This window comes from Cupressus sempervirens, chromosome 9, assembly GCF_028749045.1.
Source record: "Cupressus sempervirens isolate cs-2001-9-10 chromosome 9, ASM2874904v1, whole genome shotgun sequence".
In the NCBI taxonomy this organism is placed as follows: domain Eukaryota; kingdom Viridiplantae; phylum Streptophyta; class Pinopsida; order Cupressales; family Cupressaceae; genus Cupressus; species Cupressus sempervirens.
The window spans coordinates 432,486,441-432,507,523 of record NC_143126.1 but is presented as its reverse complement, the minus strand read 5'-3'; the positions used below and the strand labels follow the sequence as shown (position 1 = coordinate 432,507,523).

The 21,083-nt window shown below is 36.1% G+C and overlaps 1 protein-coding gene across 1 annotated transcript in view; it reads left to right on the top strand.

Moving 5' to 3' along the window:
* Nucleotides 1–202: 202 nt before the first annotated feature.
* Nucleotides 203–21,083, top strand: part of TRA2 (Aldolase-type TIM barrel family protein) — a 52,639-nt gene continuing 31,758 nt past the window's right edge. The window contains exons 1-3 of the mRNA XM_089800468.1: nucleotides 203–457; nucleotides 2,921–3,092; nucleotides 5,030–5,079. Coding sequence (XP_089656594.1) covers nucleotides 270–457; nucleotides 2,921–3,092; nucleotides 5,030–5,079 — 410 coding nt within the window. The 5' untranslated portion in view covers nucleotides 203–269. The remainder of the gene's footprint in view (nucleotides 458–2,920; nucleotides 3,093–5,029; nucleotides 5,080–21,083) is intronic.

Here is a 21,083-nt window from a genome sequence, read left to right as displayed (position 1 = left end):
GCTACCCTTTTTAAAATTATTGATAGCAACATAATTATTTTTTTATCAATTTAATATTTTCTTGTTGAGCCACGATCGGGACTGCTGAGGATATAATCCACTTCACTATTACGTCTACGTGACAACATCAAAATCTGTACATTGTTTGACTACCTCTGTTCCTCGCATCCTATAAAATTTCACAAACCATCGTCTTTTAGCTGCCAGACATCCAGATTTTCCTACAGTTGAAGTTGCCACCAGGTTTCGAACCTTTAACGTGCGTAGCCATGGCCGCTGTTGCTCACTTGAAGAACGCGAATGTCTCTTCTTTTCATATTCCTAAGTCAAGCAGTCTGCAGGGGAACCGATCGGGGGGTGGACTAGTTGCAGGCTTTAAGAGCAGATCTTCATCTATTTCGTTGTTTTGTAACGGCGTTCGTATTAACACAAATGGGCGGGGCGGAAATGTTTTAAGGTCTGGCTTTCACCGTAATTTTAGTTGTGTTTGTTTTGTTTAATTTGATCGCTCGGATATGCTTTCTGTTGGTTTTTGAGATATCCGATCCATAATTCATTTGAATGAACAGTTTTTTAAAGTCTCTTTTCATTAGGTTATAGAACAGAGTGAAGAGATAAAATGCAGCTGTTTTTGGGAGCACCACCAAGCTAGATGCCAATTCTGGGTCCGCAGACAGAACCATTTTTTTCAATCTTGTATGTCTAATGCATACGATTTTTCTCAGCGCTGCTGTAGAGAACTTTGGAACGTTTTGCACAAAAATTGTCAAATTTCATTAGTAAATAACCTATGAGAAAAAGTATGGAGTTTTGTGGAGAGTTATCTTACAGAAAAAGGGAGCCCGCTACCAGAAAAGTGCCACAAAGATCCTAGGAAAGAAAATGCCACAACGAGGGCTATAGGCTCAGTTACAGAGCACGCCAGACGTGTACAATAAGCTTTCTTAGTTAGAGTATTAGCCAGTCCATGAGAAATAACAAGTCATATCCACTTTTTGTTTTTGAAAGTAAACTACCAATAAGAACAAGGAAAGTAAACTACCATTTGGCTAAAGAGGTGGGAAGCAAATGCATGAAAGCTTCAGGTCCCCTTCCATAGCTCACTGAATTTTCCTGCGAAAGTTGTGCCCACTTTACCCATTTTGGTTGCAATTAGTTTATTCTCTAATTTTTTTTCCATGCGGCCATCTGCAATAAAACTCAGAGCTGTGTTCCTCTTCATGTGATTCTCTGCTCATAATGCTTGAATTGTAGTTCATATCAGTGGTTTACCTGGGTATCTTGCATAATTACTTTATCACCTGGGCATCATTCTTAGATGCCGTGCTTGCCTCGAATTGGATGCATGGCTTATTATTAATTTTACATAAACTTATTTCTCGGATTTGAACCCGGCCCTCTGTCACAAACCCATTGGGCCACCACTCGAGCTTAGCCATAACTTCCAAATCTGACATTTTGTATGCGGATTTTTTTTTTTCTACTGTATTTGTAGACATAATATTTTTTTTCCCCCTAAGTTGTGCGTTTGAATATCAGCCTTTGGTTCCTACGAAACCTTTAGCATTTGATCTCAAACTTATATATGCCATGAGTAACATAGGATTGGATGGATGCTCTTTGTTCCTCAGCTCTAGACACAAACATATCTTTGGGGTACGAACCTGGTTCTGCCCCCATGAAACTCATTTATTTATCACTTGATCTCACCCATAGACACTATTCTGGTGATAATTGGTCATCCCCTATCCAACCAAAAAAATGAATTTGTTTAAAACAATAAACAAGAACCTGGTTCTGCCCCATGAAACTCATTTATTTATCACTTGATCTCACCCATAGACACTATTCTGGCTGATAATTGGTCATTTCCTATCCAACCAAAAAATGAATTTGTTTAAAACAATAAACAATTTTTTTATAATGTATTGGGCGTATTGAATATCATAGCATGTTGCTCAATGTAATCATCTTTTTGATGAGATATTCATACTTTTGATATCTATGACTATTATTATTTAATATTTATATAATCAAAGTGAGAACTCTCCTATTTGCTTATTCGAGTATATAATATTTTAATATTTATTGTTCAATGTTCAATGTTCATGTATTTAAATTTTAGCAAATTTGTATTTTAGGTCTTTATGTCTTATATTGTTATACATATTTCCTTAAGTAGCATTTTAAGTACCACATGTATAGTATATAGTATAAACACTGCTGCCACCCATCCTGTTCTCTGTCGCCATTCCCCGCTGTCCCCAAATGGAGGCCCCTCTACCCCCCACCCAGAAACTTGTTCCCCCATCCCCCAAGGCGGTTTGACTATGATAATAACATACGTAGAGATTGAATACGTTCTTCTATGGGAATGAGATCATTTTGTGTAATCAAAACAAAAAAAATATAGAGCAATCGCAATATACTGCTCCACATCAAACCTTTCTAATCAAACTGTCAACGATCCAGCTCAAGTGTAGAATTCACAAACTTCTCTAGGTAGTAAGGATTTCAATCCAATTAAGGTGTTGTTTCAATGGTTGGTCCTAAAATGGGCCTTTAAACTTCAAATTATTTTGGATGCAATTCAGAGGGCACCATGTTCATATTATTTTCTCTTCAGTGATTCATTTGTATTAAGAAAATTGTCCACATAGTCGTGAAGAAGAAAATGTATACAAAGACTGAGACAAGCCACAACTTGTACTCTTGAATCTTGGTCATATGTCCGTCTTAGATTTTTTTTTCTTCAATTCTGCTATCTTAATGGCTGCGTAATTTATGTTCCTCTTGCATTTTCAGGAAAATCAACCTTCATTTTCTTTTTTGGACCCACCCACTAGTGATTTTATTGTACTGAACTTGAAAAAATCTGAGCTTGTACTTTTTGTAATAGTTTTAGGTTTGATATATGCAGGATAAGATCTGCACTTGCAGAGCGAGGGCCTAAAGTGGAAAAGAAAACACTTCTGCATGAGCTCTATGAACAGCAGGGACAGAGTCCTTGGTATGACAACCTCAGACGACCAGTTAGTGATCTGAAGCCATTGATTGAAAGTGGAGTCCGAGGCATTACAAGCAATCCTACGGTACTGCAAAACTAACATTTTAAAGCTTCATTTTGATGTAGTTAATTGTTCCTACCCTAGTCTTTACTTCAATTCGACTTATCTTCTGTATGCTTTAAATTAAAAGAAGAGACTGCAAAGAATACTGAAAGCCTAATTGCAAATTCATTTGGTTGAAAAAAAGGAATTGAACCGCAAAAAAAAATGCTAGATAACTAATAGTAATGTTCCATGACAATAATAGTGAAGGCTAAATATCAAATGTTTAAGGGCGATAAGCCATTCAAAGTCAAACATTTGATTTCATCGATTTGAATCATCCAATCGAAGCTACAATCATTAATGAACCCTAGAACGCTTGGATATGAGTAGTAGAACTATAGCAACACTCTCCAAGATGGAGCCACTTTATCCATGCTGTTTGCTGAACTATAATGTAGTTCCACAATAACATTTTATTCATGATCTTTGTTTGCACATTGGTTTAAGGGTGATAGCTAGTACTTGGAATCAATTCCATACTTGTCAATTGAAAGAGTTCTTTTTAAAACAAATTAATGGAATTAGCTATCCCTGCTACTCTTGGAAATTCATATAGTCCAAATATCACTAAAAAAAACAAATTAGCCACGTGTGGAGCCTCGTACTGAATGATATAGTATAAAAAAATGAGCATACTTAGTGAGTATCCACAACCACAAAGATGCAATCCTTACCTTTTACTTTGCGAAGACTGATGAAATCTATGGAGGTGCTCTGCATTTTTAATTTGGAATGGGTGAAGGTTGCAACAAACCAGACAGAAATCCATGCTCTATTTTGTTTTGTTGGCAAGCCAAGCAATTTCTAACATGCCTCAAAACAGGATGACCGGTTCGTACTGTGGCTGGTCTGGGGACCCTTAGGGGCAAACTGGTCATCCTAGATAAAATCTATATAAAATATTAAATGTTTTCAAAAAATCTTCAAATTTATATTAGTTGAATTCAATCCCAATTTTTTGAGTGTGAATTTTCTTTGCTGAACACAAACACCAACCTTGCAACATACGTTACAAATGCCCCTAGGGCCCTATGGATTAAGGGAGCATGTAACATTATTGTACAGAATCCTAGGCATAGTTATTAAATGTAATTTTATGTTATTAAAAAAACACAATAGAAGTTGAACAATCACCTTGAAGATGAGCAGGTTATTTCATATTGTTAAATATGTACTTTGTAACATATTTCAAAGTTACTGAGTATTGAATCTGAGTTTCTTAATTTCAAATCCAACCGCAGTCCATTTCCTAGCCTGACGCTAGATGTTAACCTGTGCCAACAGAAAATGCATGATAAGAATGTGCAAAACTAGAGTGCATACAGAACAATCTAAGAAATAAAACCACAAAGAATTCACATTCACACAGTTTTTTTGAGGCAGAATCTTTCTGGGTTACTCATATTTATTTTTAATATTTATAAAAAGCATCAATCTGTCTAATCACTGTAGAATTTCATTCTTTTCTGTACAAAAAAAGTCAACACTCTTTGAGAGCTTCTTTTCCAAAGATATTGTTCCCTATTTCTAAAGGATTCTAAAACCGAATCTCTTCGTAAGAGAATTTATTTTACAGCTAGTTTCATTAATTGTCTAAGATTAAAAATTCTGGCTCCTGATGCTTTACGCAAAACTAATGAATTAAAAGGTGTACGCTAGAAATGACCTTTGGTGATGGTACTAGCAAAATGTATGTCTGTATGTTGTCAAGTTTTGCATTTGGAGTCTTGGACGTACATGTATATGCATCTTTTAATTGAAAGGTACAAATTGTTTACTGTTTTCTTACCTCATGGACAGAAATAATGGAGAATTGTGAAATATTTACTGCTTTCTCTTTTGATTTCTATTAAATAACTCTGTCAAATACACCAATGTTTGTTGTATATTTTGACAGATTTATTGTTATCGTGCAGATTTTTGAAAAAGCAATAATATCTTCAGACGCTTATGATGCCCAGTTCAGGTATTACCTGATTTTTGTGTCGTTATTGGATATGCACTTAAACTCTTTCCAAATCAGTTACAGTTGTTGTGGTTGGTACTTATTGTTAAGTTGATCATTCAATATGTCATTTGAAGATGATACCACATCAGAGCTTTCTTATCTTTTGCCATAGGCAAGGCTCAGTAGATTCAGGTCATACTCTAACATATGGATTTATTCATATTATGTCACTTGAAAGTTATTCACTAATTCGATCCAGGAAATTCAAGAATAAATAATGAAATGAAGAGAAAATTCTTAGGCCACATCAGAATGGCTAGACAGGGGGGTCTAAGAATGACTGTTGTGATAAGAAACTATTTCTATTTAAATGGTATTCTTATTTTCTTTTGTTATTGGTCTACTACCAAGTTGCCAGTGTGGGTATGAGTTCAGGTTTTAGGTTTTGAGAAAGTAGAAAATCGTACTGTAGTAATTCAGTATAATTGTGTGCTCATGAGGGATTGGTGTCTCCAGTAGGTTGGTGAACAGTCATGGGGTTTGATGTCTCTGATGGGTTGGCGCCAACAACATTTGTCAAATAAGTTTATATGAGCAATATTTTGTTATAGTTTTCCCTTGAACGAATTTGACATAAATCTTGTGTTCTTGTGTTGCATAATTGTTAGATCTTGTGTGATTGATGTTGTGATGGTTGCTAAGTTTTGAAAACGTAAAAGTTTGCCTTATTTACCTCCCAATCCCCTGCTCCCTCTAAGTGTGTGCTCACCAATCTAGTACATAGGTGAGCTTTCACTTGATGACATAGTGCTCATCAAACTATTATTGACTATAATGCCAAAGAAAGCCCTCACCTCCAAGAAGATGCTCAATCATTGTAATATATTGCCATAGAGGTGACCCTTGATCAAGTTTGAATTGAACTAGAAATTGCAACCTTGAGGTATGTTAACATAGGAAAAAAAACAACAGTCCAAGCTTACAATATATTAAAGAACAATTAAAAACAAGAAAAGTCACAATGTTATAAAAAACTAAACTCAAAAATGTTTTGAAAATATTTGGAATAAAAAAAATGCATGAAATATCAATAAACTTACCTATTGACTAATAAATCTCTTTTGTGCAAGCTGGTTTTTGCTTGTAGTTTCTTCACCTTTGTTAAAGCATTCCCATGGTTCAAGAACTACGTTATTGGGTTTGTGGGCTCTATAGTTGGATACAGGTCCAATTTGTACTAGATAGGGGTATGGTTGCGGTTCAAAGATGAGGTACATCGATTTAGGCATTCTTAAGTTGTGGTGCAAGAATTTATTAGTTGTTATGTCTTTGGGGAATGCGTTTACTGGTTTTACTGAATACAGATACCGTTTATCATAGGAAGAATTCCATAGCCACTGTTTTGGTGCCATTGAAGAATAAGGAATATTGTTTTATTTTTAATAATTTTAATTTAATGTGTAAAATATATTAATTTTAATATATTGTTTAATAACTTACATATTAGATTATTAATTTAAATAAATAATATATTTACTAATATATTATTAATTATTATTAATTATATTTAAATAAGTATTTTATATAATATATACGTTTTAAATAAAATATTATATATTTAATCTTACAATAATTTCCTTTTTGTATAATATTTTTTAAGAGGAAAATAATATAGACATATATAATTTTTAAATTATTTTTGTACCAACCAACCCAAAACCAATTTCAAAATTTTGCCATATTGGCAAACTGGGTTCTTGAACCCAAATCCAAATCGGCAACTTAGTTCAAGAATGAAGAATGACAATGTCAAATGCTATCAAAATTTTGTTTACCGCTATATGTCAAGAGAATTAATGCGTACTAGAGATAGAAGAAATATAACTTATACAATAAGAGCAATGTAATGTTAGAGAATTGCCACCTCTTTCAATAATGCCAATCAATTTTTACATCCAATTATGACTCCATACACAATGATAAGCATAAGATTGATGCCATACATTTCCTCCAGCTAAGCCATAGTTTGTACCCTCTCAATCTTGTCCTGGGCTAATTGGGCCTCCAACTCTGCCAACTTATCCTGGTGTTGGGATAACTCATCCTCCTTCTGCACTAGCCGCTCCTCCATCTCGTGGAGCTAGGTAGCCATTCGATCCCTACTCTTGACTACTCCCAACCTCTATGTTGAGTCTCGACCTCATAATATTTGTCCCTGAAGATCCACTCAATCTGCCTCAATCTCTATGTTGAAACCATACTTTGAGGGGCAAAGAAAGGACTCAATCTACTCTTCACCACATCCATAATGCATCACAAAAGCCCTTCTACAACGAAGGCCTTCTTCATCCCTTGTCCTTTCGATGCCTTCACCATTGAGTCTAATTTTGCAAGTGTGAGAACTTTGGATACCATTTTAATCCAATACTCCTTTGCTTCCCTTGTCATCTTCCTTGCCTTCAAATTAATCTTTTTTCCATTAGGCCCAAGTATGCTAAAGACTCTAGTGAACTTTGTGGCGGTGAATGAAACCTTCAAGGTTGGCCTTAAATACGGAAAAGTGCTTGTCCGTATAGACTTGTCAAACATCTCAATCATCACTTAGAGGGGAACCTCAGTGACAAATGCAAGCAATGGGCATTTTGAATGGCCCAATGGACTTGTGCTCTCATCAGGGTCTGCTTTATCATATCGTCATCCACATTCTCTTGCCATCACTTTCGACACTCCAACCCATTCAAACCCTGAAATACCATAGTCTTGGGTGTTACTATGTCTTTTTGATGGAGCAACCATTTGCACCTTGGGCTTGATTTTCTTCTTGCCACTAGCATTTGCATTCACATCCTTCTTGCTTGCAACTTTCACACTCGATGGCAAAACCCTTGCACTTTTATCCATGGTGGAATTGCTTGATTGTAACTGTAATTGGGCCTTTCAATGTTGTTTCCCCATTGAATCCAAAACCGTCTCTTGTCGTTTTGTGCTAAGAAGAAAAAATGGTTAGGGTTAGCCAATGTTGCCCTTCTCTACCCTTCAAAACAGAGTGGCTTCACCCACGCTTGCATTCTGCCATCGACATCTTGTTGCTTTGACCTCTACTGCTGGTGACCTAATGTGTTGCATGTACAACCCTTGATGGTGACTGGAAAATGGCCCCAATATTTTATTGGCTTTGTACTTAACCGGTTTGGGCTTTGTATTTTGCCTACACTTGTGGTGGTTCTTTGTTCATAAAGTAATGTGCCTTTTTTTTGGTTGATGCTTCCAATCCTTACGATATATCCTTTAGTCGCTCACAATTTTCTTTTATGTTTACGTGGTTGTAATGCCCTATTTTTTCTATTCTAGGATTTCCTTGTTCATTTGGCACTATTTCTTACCTTAGTGATACATATCAATTGTGACATTTTTATATACTTGCTTCGACTCATTGCCTGCTTTGTACGGTCTCCTTGGCTATCTATGTGGTTGCCTCCGTTTGTAATGTCTCTTTAAATGTTGGCTATGTGGCATATCACATTGTATGGGGTACTTTCTTCTTATTGCCTCCATGCCCAATTGCTATAATCCCTTAATGTCGATTGCACGACTTGACTTGATCTGAGGGTGACCTTTTCTTGGTTTAGACCAATCCACGGTGACATATTACCATCATGTGTTGACATTGTACAATGTGGGGGCTTTTCTCTCTATTTGGTGGACTTCCCAAGCATAGTTATGTTGCACACGACGCATGCTGTTTCCCTTTATCTCTGTCACCGTATAGTTTAATGATATTTGTCGATGATTGTTCTTTGCTTTTGTGGGGTCCACACAATGTTGTGACCCATGATGGGGAGCACTATTGTGTTTTCTCTGTACAATGTTTGGACTGTATGGTGAGACTTATAAATTACACACACCAAGATTTTATTAGTAGCCTTTGCTTGGTCATTTTCTTTGGGGGCTAGAGAGTGAGTGGAAAATTTTAAGCTCCACAGCAAGCAACTTGATAACATGGTTCACAAAATGTCCCACTCGGTCGCAGGTCATCTAGATTGGGATACCATACCTCTTGATTATTTGCTCATAGATAAACCTTGCGATGCTCATAGTCAAGTTGTTGGGTAGGGCCCATGCTTTGACCCACTTGTTAAGGTATTTAGTCGCCATGACAATATACAACACCTTTGTGCCCTACTTGCCTTCAATGCCTTTATGAAATTTAGTCCCCATTGCTCGAATAAATTTAGTCCCCGTTGCTCGAATAATTTCTGTGCATGAGAGGTGTTGTCCTGCATTTTGTCACCACAAAATGTAGGTAACAGTACGAAACTTTTTCAAATTAGTTTTGCATTTCTCTAAGTTTATTTCATTATTTAATTGGTTAGTATTGATCAACCAAGCGGTACCAATTGATACAATGAATCTTTTTATTGAAGGCCTTTGTCAAGTCTTTTTTGTTTTGCTTTTTGTCGAGCCTTTGCTTGATTTTTGAAGCCTTCAAAGTTCGTTTTTTGCTTTTGAGTTTGCGTTTGTTTGTTTTAGTCCATTGGTTTTGCTCATGTCATGCCTTTCGTTTTCCCCTTCGATTCGATCTAACCTAGAGGTCAATCGAAGTTGTCAGTCAAGAGATATGGTCATTTTAGTGCCTCAAAAGTGGACATTTTAGGTGCAATAGCATGAATTAAAAAAATGATATTATATTTTCATTTTGACATTCACTTTTTGAAAATATAACATTTACTCACTTTTTGTTATGTTTTGAAATTACTTTTCATTTAAATTTATAACTTAAAGTGACTATAGTGCACTTTATGTTATAATTTTAAGTTGAGTACTTTTTAATTTTTCACTTAAAGTGACTATAGAACTATATAGTTACTTTTTAAATTTTTGATTTTTAAATCAAATACTTATATAAATGTCACTTTAATATAATGTTTATATATTATATTGATTAATATGATGCATAAATGTCATTTTTGACCCATATTGTTGACATTTGTATAAAATAAGTGAAATGCATAACTTCGAAGCCTAAAAGTGGACATTTTATGTGCATATGCATGTAAAAAACTATGAAAAGTGGAAACTTTTCATACTAATGTATATAAAAACTCATTTTGAAGACTTTTTTCATGCCATTACATCAAATGCTTGTAAAAGTGGGTCCCTTTTTGATGCAATGACATGAAAAGTTGAGTTTTCAACTTTTCATGCTTGTGCATGAAAAATGTGAGATGTTTATAAAATATGTAAGTGACTCCAAAAAGTGAGATTTTGGAGACTTGCACATTTTAAAATATGTAATGGGCTTCAAAAAGTGAGATTATGATCAAAGACATATTTTAAAACATGCATTGGACTCAAAAAGGTCTGATTTTGTCTTATTTACATGTTTTAAAATATGTAATGAACATAAAAATGTCCTATTATGTGAAGAAAATATGTTCTTGCTCCAAAAACCTCCTATTTTAATCATAACTTTTAATTTTTTCCATGGATTTGGATGAAATCAGTTGCATTCAAAACGTTTTGGAGAGGTGATCATTTTACCCTCATCAAAAATCAGTTTATTGCACTCAAAAATTTGTTCAAAACTCCCAAGCTAGTGCACAATTTTGCAAAAAACTCCATAAATCTTCAAATTTGGAATATGTTTTTGTTTGGAATCAAATCGTTTTGACCTTATTTGCTGATTCCGTTACATTGTGATCATTATTTTGGTGTTAAAACACCAAATCATTTTTGCTTGGAGAAACACGTTTTTGCTTAGAATGCCCGGAAAATGGGGTTTTAATCCACTTTTATGTGTTTTAAAGCAACTTTTTTGCATTTGGATCGATGTATATCCATTTGGGGAAGTCATTTTGCATTCACAAGTAAAAAATGACTTAAAAACATGCAGTTTTTGGCCACGTTTTTTCAAAAACGGCCCAAATTTTTGAATAAAAAAGTCATGTTTTTGTTCAAAAAATTTCAAAAAATTGCATTTTCAACCCATACATTTGATCAAAAGGGATTGTTTTTGAGTTTTAAATGCATGATATTGTTTTGGAGACCATTTATTTGGCACTTTCATGTCAAATCCGACCATTGAATGTCCATTACATGCAAGTGCGGAAAAAGTCAAAAGGTTGTTTGAAAATCCGGATTTAAGGGAGAATTGGTCTTAAGACTATAAAACTTGTTATTTTAGCTCTTTCTCCTTCATTTTTGGCACTTAATCTTCATGTAAGTGGACCTCTTCTTTCATGCATTTTAATTCATGCTTATCTTTGCTGATTTTATGCATGAAATCGTTGAATGGATGCCATTTGTAAAATCTTTGCGTTAGAATATGCTTTTTTCCTTTAAATATGAATTTCTTCTTCATTTTGATGTTTTTGGTTCTTCCCCAAGTTCCCAATTCGAATTTCATCTTTGGAGTGCATTGCATCTTGGCATGTTTTGAGTTGTTTTCTAAGGTATGTTTTTCTTTCGTTTTGGTTTTGTGTGTTTGTTTGCCGGTTTTTCTCCATTTGGAGAAGTTGCAAGTGTTTTTCCCAAAAACTTGTTTTTCCTTCATTACATGCGAAAGCATTATCATTTTTCACATTCCATTTTCATGTCATTACATCTCACATCTCATCCGACAAATGTGATTAAATGTTTTTCACCTCATTCGCCATTCACACATGCATGTAATCCCATTTTCCACTTCCATTTTCATCCATCTCATTTTTCGCTTTCATTCGCATGACACGATTACACGAAATGTCTTACGTGTAATTGCATCTAAAAGGTCCAATTTTGAATAAAAGTCACTTTTTGAAAAGTCAAAAAGATGTGATTTTCTCCTCTCCATATGCATTCACACCATAGTTCCAAGAATCACGGCGATTCATGCGATTCACGCGATTTGGCGATTCGATTCAAGCCAAACGATTTTTTGTGAATCGGTGAATCGAATCAGCGATAAAGGGTTTATGAAATAAGTTACTCACTAAATTTCAAGGGTTTTTTAAATTTTCCGATTCATGGCCGATTCGATTCCGATTCATGGCCGATTCACGATTTGATTCGGCCTTGCCGATTCCGATCCGATTCTGATTCTTGTTACTTTGATTCACACCTCCATGAGCAAATACATGTTTTCGTATCTTTCCATGCTTTCCATTTTAGCCTTCATCCGCATATGCATGTAAAGCGTTTCTTTCACTCACACTTGCATCTCATTTCACCCTCCACCTTCCGTTACATGTTGCATTTACATGTAATCCATTTTCTGTGCAGTGACATCTTGAAAGCCCAAGTCACTTTTTGAAAATCGGCAATCTCCATTTACACGCATTCCCATGTGCCAAGCACTTTACTTTAAAAAAAAAGAAAAAAAGAGTTAAAGGTGTTGAAGGAAAGTTGTTTCGAGTGTACATCCGAACATCGTCAAGAAGGTTTTCAAAGTGTCAAAGACTCCAGTTTGTACTGATCTACAAAGGAGAATTCACGACAACTTGAGCGAGAAAAGATGGATCACATCAAGTTTCCACATGATAATGGACAATTCATCAAAGAGAGCTAGAGGTTATCAAAAGATGCAACACTATGGTTATCAACGTGAATGCAACAATACAAGGTACAAGAACTCCCAATCTTGTTATCATCTGGGATTGCATCGTCAAGTACAAGGCCCTTCAGAATTGTTCTTTTCTCTTCAATCTTCTTTCTTCTTCTTTCATGTTTGTAGTTGGAGAAGATGCATTACATGAAAAAGTGTAATTACATGTAATGCGAATTACATGTGTGTAAAATGATGTAATGCGAGTTGCACGTGCAGTTGCATGTAACCCTTTATTTTCTGTAGTTAGACTTGGTCAAAATTGGTTGAGTTGCTCCCACTTTTTCCTTCCCCTTTTTCTCAACTTCTTTGCCTATATAAAGGAGTGCCCCTCTCATTGTAAAATCATCATTATCTTTATGCAAGAGAGCTCTGGAGAAATTGTGCCAGCAGAACTTTGTTTGTGTGAGCATTATTTTGAGAAAAAGTGAATACAAAGGCGCATTTGAGACTTCACTTTGATTAAGTGAAATTTTCACTTGTATGAATTATAAGCTTTGTCTATTATTCATTCAAGTTATCTTTGATTCGTATTATCTTTTGTTATTGATATTGTATCCTTTGTGATTGATAGAAAAGAGTCAAGAAACAATTGAATCCTGAGTTTTGACGAGGAACAATTGTGAAAATCCATAGCTATTAGCTTTGTCTCTAGCTTGGGTGTTCATCTTAATTTGAAAAATAGTTAGATTCTTGTTACTTTTAGGAGTCTTTGTGCCCTAATTGTAAAGATTTTACCACATAGAAATACAACAGGACCTAGAGCCAAACTGGTACGTTTTGGCTAGCCTTTAAGTTAGTTAAAATTTGTCGGTATCACTGTTTTCAGCTCATGATAGAAGTGTAATTAGAGATTCACTTTGCCCATTATTCGCCTTACGAATAAGTGGATCCTTTCTTGAAAGTTAAGAAGAAAGGATAATAGTAACACCCAGTTTATAAATCTTTCAATTTCTTGCTTACCTTGAATTGATCCAAAGAATAGTGAGAAGGGGGAGCCTTCCCTTTAAGGTAGGAGAGACTCTATTTCACATGTTGTGGCTAGTCATCTTATTTTGCGACTAAATTTTTACCCAAAACTAGCGGTTGCAAAATATCCACCCAACAAGAGGGATTGAGTGGTATGAATTCTCTTTTCAACTGTCTCCCGACCCTCTGGCATGTGTTGCACACAACAACCCAATCTCTAGCATCTTGTACAATGTGGACCATCACAATCCTGCAAGCAAGACCTTTCGTACAGTCATGTCTAGGCCCATGCACCCTCTGACTGGACCCTCCTCCCTCAAGACACTTAGAATGTCCTCCATTATACAACGTGGACCATTACAGTCTTGCAAGCAAGACCTTTTGTACGGTCATGTCTGCGCCCATGTACCCTTCGACTGTACCCTTGTGAGCCTCTCTCAAAACACCGTTACACACCGTCAAAATACTTGATATGGTCCCATTTTGTAGAGAAACTCATTGATTAATTAGAAGCTTCTACATCTTAGAACAAGTTTTCGTCTTTTGCCTAGTGGCAAATCTCTTGGAAATTGGGTCGTCGAGAGCTATTCCCCAATGCTTGTGTACCAAGTCGGCAGGACTGCAATCCAGAAGAGGTGGGCATCAGGAAAGTCATCATTCATTCCTTTTGGTATTTCTCTAGATTTAATTTACCAGAGTTGATTTGCAATCACATGACTTTTCCCTTGCCATACCACGATTGTAAATGTCAATTTCCACAATAGGAGCAACTATCTACTCACTGTTCCTTGAATAATTGGCTTGTTCACCAGATACATCAATCCCTGGTGATCCACATAAAATATAAACAAGGTAGCCAACAAGTAGTGCCAAAATTTTTGCACAACGTACACTATCCGTAAGGCCTCCCATTCTGTTATACTGCCTGCTAGTGAAGTATATTGGGTGGTCCAAATCGTGGACACCCACCTGTGCAAGTGTAGCTCCAATTTCAAAATCGGATGTGTTGACATGCACATGGAATTCTTTATCCCAATTCAGGTATGACCTATGTTCCACGGAGTTTCCGGGACGGGGACGTTTTAGGGGACGGGGACGTGTTTCCGGTACGGGTACGGGTCGAAGCCAAAATTTAGGGGACGGGACATCAGGGGACGGTGATTAAAAACATAGGGGATTTTTTTTAATATAGAGACAAAATTCAAATATGTATATCATAACATTGATAAACCATTCACCATAGACATTTTAGAAGATAAATACATGGAATATTATCAAATGGCAAATACTAAGTGCTTCCATTATAACAATATCACATACATATATAGCAAAAATTAAAATGCCTAAAGGCTTCAAGTATCATGCTGAAATCAGAATGAAATAAAGAGAAGTCCAACTAAAATAGTTAGTAAATAGTAAATACCGAACGCAGTCTTGCCTCACTAAACACAATCTTTGCTCATTGCTGCTATTGCTCTTATGTTTTTTTCCTTCCTCTTAGCAAGTATGTTAAATCGAAAAATGAGTAGAAAAGTTAGTGTTTTAATGGACCAAATATGGGTTGCATATTGTTATTATGTCTTTAAGATGACTAGGGGCCACACGAACAACAAAAATTAGGAAAAAATGTTTTTTTGGGGATGGTTTGCCTTTACCAGATTGACTGGAAAAAAGGGGACGGCCAGCAGTTTCGGGGACGGATAGGGGACGGCAAAACTGTCCCCGATACTGCTGGCCGTCCCCAAGTTTCCTGCCCAAAAAAATTGGCCGTTTCGGGGACGTTTCTGAATTTTTCAAAAAAGGGACGTCGCAGGGTACGACCAAAATCCGTACCCGCGTCCCCGTTTCGTACTCGGTACGGGTACTAGGGTACAGAGGCAGGGGACGCGTCCCCGTGGAGCATAGGGTATGACAGATTGAGTGCACGTACTAACCTTGTTTGCAACTCCTCAAATGCTTACCCTTGCTCTGTTCCCTAAGTGTAGGGCTCCCCTTCCAAGTTAACTTATCGATCAGCTATAGCACAAGCAAAATTTTATATGAACCTTCTTTAACATCCGACATGTCCAAGGAATGAGTTAACCACTGTAACATCCGTGGGTGGCTCCATTTCTATGATCACCCTCACTTTGTCAAGATTTGTTTTGGGCCTGGCTTACACACAATGTGTCCTAGCAGCTTCCCTTGAGGCACCATGAAACTGCACTTCTTGGGGTTGAGTGCAAGTCTTCCTTGTCTGCATCTCTCCATGCATTTTCGAAGGGCTACCAGATGTGTGTCCTCCAAACTGAAAATGGACTAGTCATCCAAGAAGGCCTTAAAATTCCCAATGGATATTTTGTCGAAGATGTGCAAAATTATCCTCTGAAATGTTGTTGGGGCATTACAAGGTTCGAATGGCATCCGATTATAGGCATATACCCCATCCTCCACTACAAAGGTCGTCTTCAATTTGTCCTCCTCAGCGATGGAGATCTGGTTGTACCCAAAGAATCCATCCATGAAGGAGTAGATTTCATGCCTGACTACCTCCTCCAAGATGCTGGCCATCAAAGGTATCTGGAATGCGGCTTTTATGGTGACTACATTTAGGCATTTGAAGTTCATACATATTCAAATTTGGTTGCCATACCTGTCAAATACTTATATGTCTAGGAAAAAACATCCTTATACTCCAAGAATTTTTTGAATGTTGTCGCCTTCAAAATAGGGTTCCAATCATCTCCTACGAGGATGTTTTTGGGTTTAGCCTCGTCTACTAGGATTGTAATTTACAGTGAGGAGTTCTTATATCTGATTGGTTTCTCTGTGTTGAATTGGTGTGCTAGAGCTTCGCTTTCCCGAGCTTCCTCCTCCTTATACTCTCTATGCTTGGGTGGAAACGAATCCTTTTCTACCTCTTCATCCACTTGGAGCATGTTACACTTGAATAGTTCATAATCTTCCATTTGCCAATGGAGGAGTTCGTTAATTGAGTCTAAGTCATCTTTAGAGAAAACCCCAATTCCAAGATGCCTCGTTGGGCTCTATGCATTGCTTCTCCTCATCCATATTACGATAATAGATAGCTTCTATTATTAGTTAATGGTTATCTATTTGTACTCTATTGTAAATATTAGAATGTGTCTAATATTTAGTTAGGCTGTAGATAATTGTTAGTTTTCTATTAGCTAGTTACGATCTTTTCCTAATGAAACATCGTTTCATTCTTTTGTATATAGTGACCTCTCGGTCTGTGTTAATATTAAGAAAGTATTTTATCAATTACTTCGTAATATATGGTATCAGAGCAAATACTTCAATTTTTTCTTTTCTGAAACTCTCTACAATCCTACTAGGGTTTTTGTTTTGAGAGATTTGCTTGTGATGAAAATTGCGAGTAGGGCTTAGGACCAATTTTTTTTGTATTTTCATGTTTCTACTAGATGCAATTTCTGCCCTATTTTTGCATTTTTCCTAGACACGATTTCTAGTGTATTTCCGTGTGATTTACAGTGATTTCAGACACAATTCATAGTTTGGTCATTGGGCATTAACATGAGTTGTTTTTTGGAGCTATGTTTTTGTAGGATTGAGCACTGTTTTTGTAGACATTTTTTTTTGCAATCATTCCTCCAAATGTGCGCCTGTTACACCATTCTTTGGTGTTGATTTTGTCCTCTCTAGCAACGTCAGTCCATGCACGATCATTTCTGTAAAAAACCTGACACTTTTTACTAGAAATCACCCTTTTTTTGCATTTGTTTCCTTCCATGGTCATCGACTAGGCTTTTGTTCACAAACCCTAGGCTTTTGTTCACAAACCCTAATTTTTGGGCTCGGATTTTTTCTGATTACATATTATTGGTGGGTTTTTCGAGAGCTCAATTGAATTGTTGTCAGATTTTTCTGGGTGCATTGATTTTTGTGTCTCAATTTTTGAGCTAGCAAATCCGAAAATAGACAACATATTCTTTCTAGGTTTTTCAAGCTCTTTTTTGGGCACTTCTTCAATTTTTTTGGGTCTTCCATCTTTTTGCCTCGAAGTATGTACCTTCACAGATTTTTACACCTTTTTACTAAAAAACGTGTTGTGGCATCTATAACAAATATTATGCTCGAGGGAAATTCAAAATTCAATGGTTGGAATTATAACACATGGAAGCAATAAATACTAGCAATCTTTGAATATGGAAACATTGATTAGATTAAACTGGTTGTTACACAACGTCCGACTGCAACTAGTATTGATCAGAATACATGGGATCTAAATAATCGGGAGGTGGTGATGCTTCTCAAATTATCCATAGCTGAGGATCAACTTCCTTAGATTCCAACCAGCAAAACAATTGCCTAGATATTGGAACATTTGAAGAAACTTCATGAGACTACAGACAAAAGCAAAGTTCTGAAGAACACTCTATTTTCTATTATCATGGATGAGCGGAAATCGCTTCAAGAGCACTTGAATAGGATTAAGGAAATCCATGATCAGTTGCTTGCCATTGGACACAAGATGGAGGAAGAGGACATTGTGGTCATAACCCTCAAAAGTTTGCCCATGTCCTACAAGTATTTTATTGAGACTCTCAACATCACTTCTACTAGTGTTGATCTGAAGTTCATGGATCTTTGCACACTTTTGCTTCAGCAAGGTCGGTGGAAACAACAGTTTGGTAGTAATTCTAGCTCCACCTCCACAGGGCAAGCCTTTGTTGCTAAATCTTTTCAAATTGATAAAAGACAAGTCTCAATAGTCTTCTTAGCAGAAGTCTTCTGCTCCAGCTTTAGAAGGCTCCAGGAAAAAGAACATTCAATGCAACTATTGCCACAAATATGGTCACATGAAGGTTGAATGTCGGAAACGCTTAGTTGCACAATCTAAGCAATTTGGTTCACATCCCAAAGCAAACAGTGCATAGCACACTGAGCAGAATGAATCTGCCTTTTATGCCTTCATGGCTAAAAGACTTGCAGATCATGTGAATTCGCTTGCTTGGTACATTGATTCAGGTGCCTCTCGTCATTTCACCCACTGCAAAGATTGGTTCACTGACTACCAGCCTTATTCAAATTCTGTTATGTTTGGTGGCAGAGAAGTGTTAAATTCATGGAGCTTCTACAGATGTTTACATTCCTATAGATGATTCTATTTGGGCAGATTGCTAGAAAAGTAGACTTATATATTTCGATGTGTCTTCTAATCTGCAATCTAGCCCTCCCTTATACCTAACTCAAGGAGCATGTTCATTGAATGGACATGTCCATTGAATGGACGTGTCCCTCTCTAGGTTGGCCTATTTAACACCATAATTGTTTCCTCAAGATTGGTGCCCATTCCAAGAGTTACTAATGGTTAGTAACTAACTAACCACATTAGTAAATAAGAAGGCTTATAAAAGCCACAAAGAAAATGCCGATCTGTCTAGAGGGGACAATATGTTCTAGTGACCAATACTTAAGTGAACTCATGCATCTAGATTAGACTGATCTAAAAATCAGAACACTTGTCTTGTCAAAGTTACAAGGAATTAACACTCCCTCTTAACTTGATAAGATAAGTGATAGAAACATATCTAGCAACATCAATAGAGATGACTAAGCATAGATATACACTATACCTTTCTGAATTTCAAGCATGATGTATCATTAGACAAATGATACCTGAAAACACATCATATTACAAATCTTCTAATATAAGTTATCACCGGAGCTTGTGATCAAATCACTAAGCATCGTTCGTAATACAAACTATCAAATCACCTAGGCTTGTAACAAGAGTGTTTGACAAGGCTTGTGATATGAAGTATTACTTGAACTTGTGATAACAGTATTGCATAGAATGCAATACTCAGGATAAAGACTAGAGAATAATTAAATTCTCCCTTTACCCAAGTTGTGACGTGTGGAGTTTTAAAAAATGTCACTGTCACAACATGATCCTGATTTTGTCCAAGATCTAGATTCTACTAGCAATCCATTACTAGAATGCTTTACATAGGATAAAATCCGAAGAATAATTAAACTCTTCCTTTATCCAAGTTATGACTCATACGCACACAACATGACATGAATTAAGATCTGCCAGTACATTGGATAAAATCCAGAGAATAATTAAATTCTTCCTTTATCCAAGTTGTGATTCATAGACATAGAAATGCCTCCATCACAACATGATCTTAAATTCATCCAAATCTACCAGTAGTTCTCTACTGGTCAGAACATTATCTTAGAGATTGTCACCTCTTATAATGTCTTTATACAAGTGTTCATTATTTCAAAGATCGTCACCTCTTAAATAACAAACACAAATGGTGAAGCCTCATAATAATCAATATCCTGACAATAATATAAATTATCATAAAAACAATTCAATCATTCTTGGATCTTTCTTGAGATGATCACTCTCAAAGAGGTTTGAAAAGAATACCTGCTTTCTAATTTCCAGTACTTAAGGATAAAGTCTAGAGAATAATTAAATTCTCTCTTTATCCAAGTTGTGATTCATAGACATTGAAATGTCTCTTTCACAACACAATCTTGAATCTATTCAAGATTTTTCAGTAATCCTCTACTGATTTAAAACACCATACGATCATTTTCTATCACTGCAAATTCGTGCTGGAAGATTGTTTTCTATTATTGCAAACTGATGTTGCAAGACTGTTTGTTGAGAAATGCTTCCACACCATGATTTTTATAAAGGTAGGTCCATCAAATGGTTACTCACTTTAGATTTTCCAAACTCCTATTGGATATCAAATCTTCCGAGCTCCTTATTCAAGGTTGCCTTGATGAGATGTCAAGCTCCCTCTGAATCCAAAAATTCTTTCCTACAAGAACATTCTTCAAAAAATCAAGGCATAGACTCTTCTTACAAAAAATACACATGAAAGATATTATAGACATAAGGTAAAAGAATAACTCAAGTACAATAGATACTCATCTTTCCATCATAACCTTGATGAAAGCTTTTGTACTTTGAGTATACACCAACTTGATATGGTACACTTAGTCTGAGTTTGTATGACCTAGATCCTGGGGAGTCAACTCGATCTTCTAGGTACTCTCTCTGACATATAACCTTCTTATAAGATGATAATTATGATTCTGTGCTACAAATTCTTTATTACTCAGGATTCAATAAAGCATGGTCTACTCCCTCTGAGTCAAGATTCACCATTGTAGATCATTTAACTTCTCCTTTTGTTAGGAAGGCATACCATGCTAATATCAATGATCTTAGTGTCACAACATGATGTCACTTTATTCCCTCCTTTCTAAGAGATCCATAATCTGAATAGTCATAAGATTATATAGAATGCATCTTTTCTAAGTCCACAATCATTAATACTCCCTCTTGGACTTGAGGGAAGATCATAAGTGCCTTGAGTAAAATGATCTGTAGTCTCATGATGTAATCTTTATCCATGTGCATCTCATCAGTGATTCTATCCACGAGTTATCTTCAATGATGAACTCCCTCTCAAAC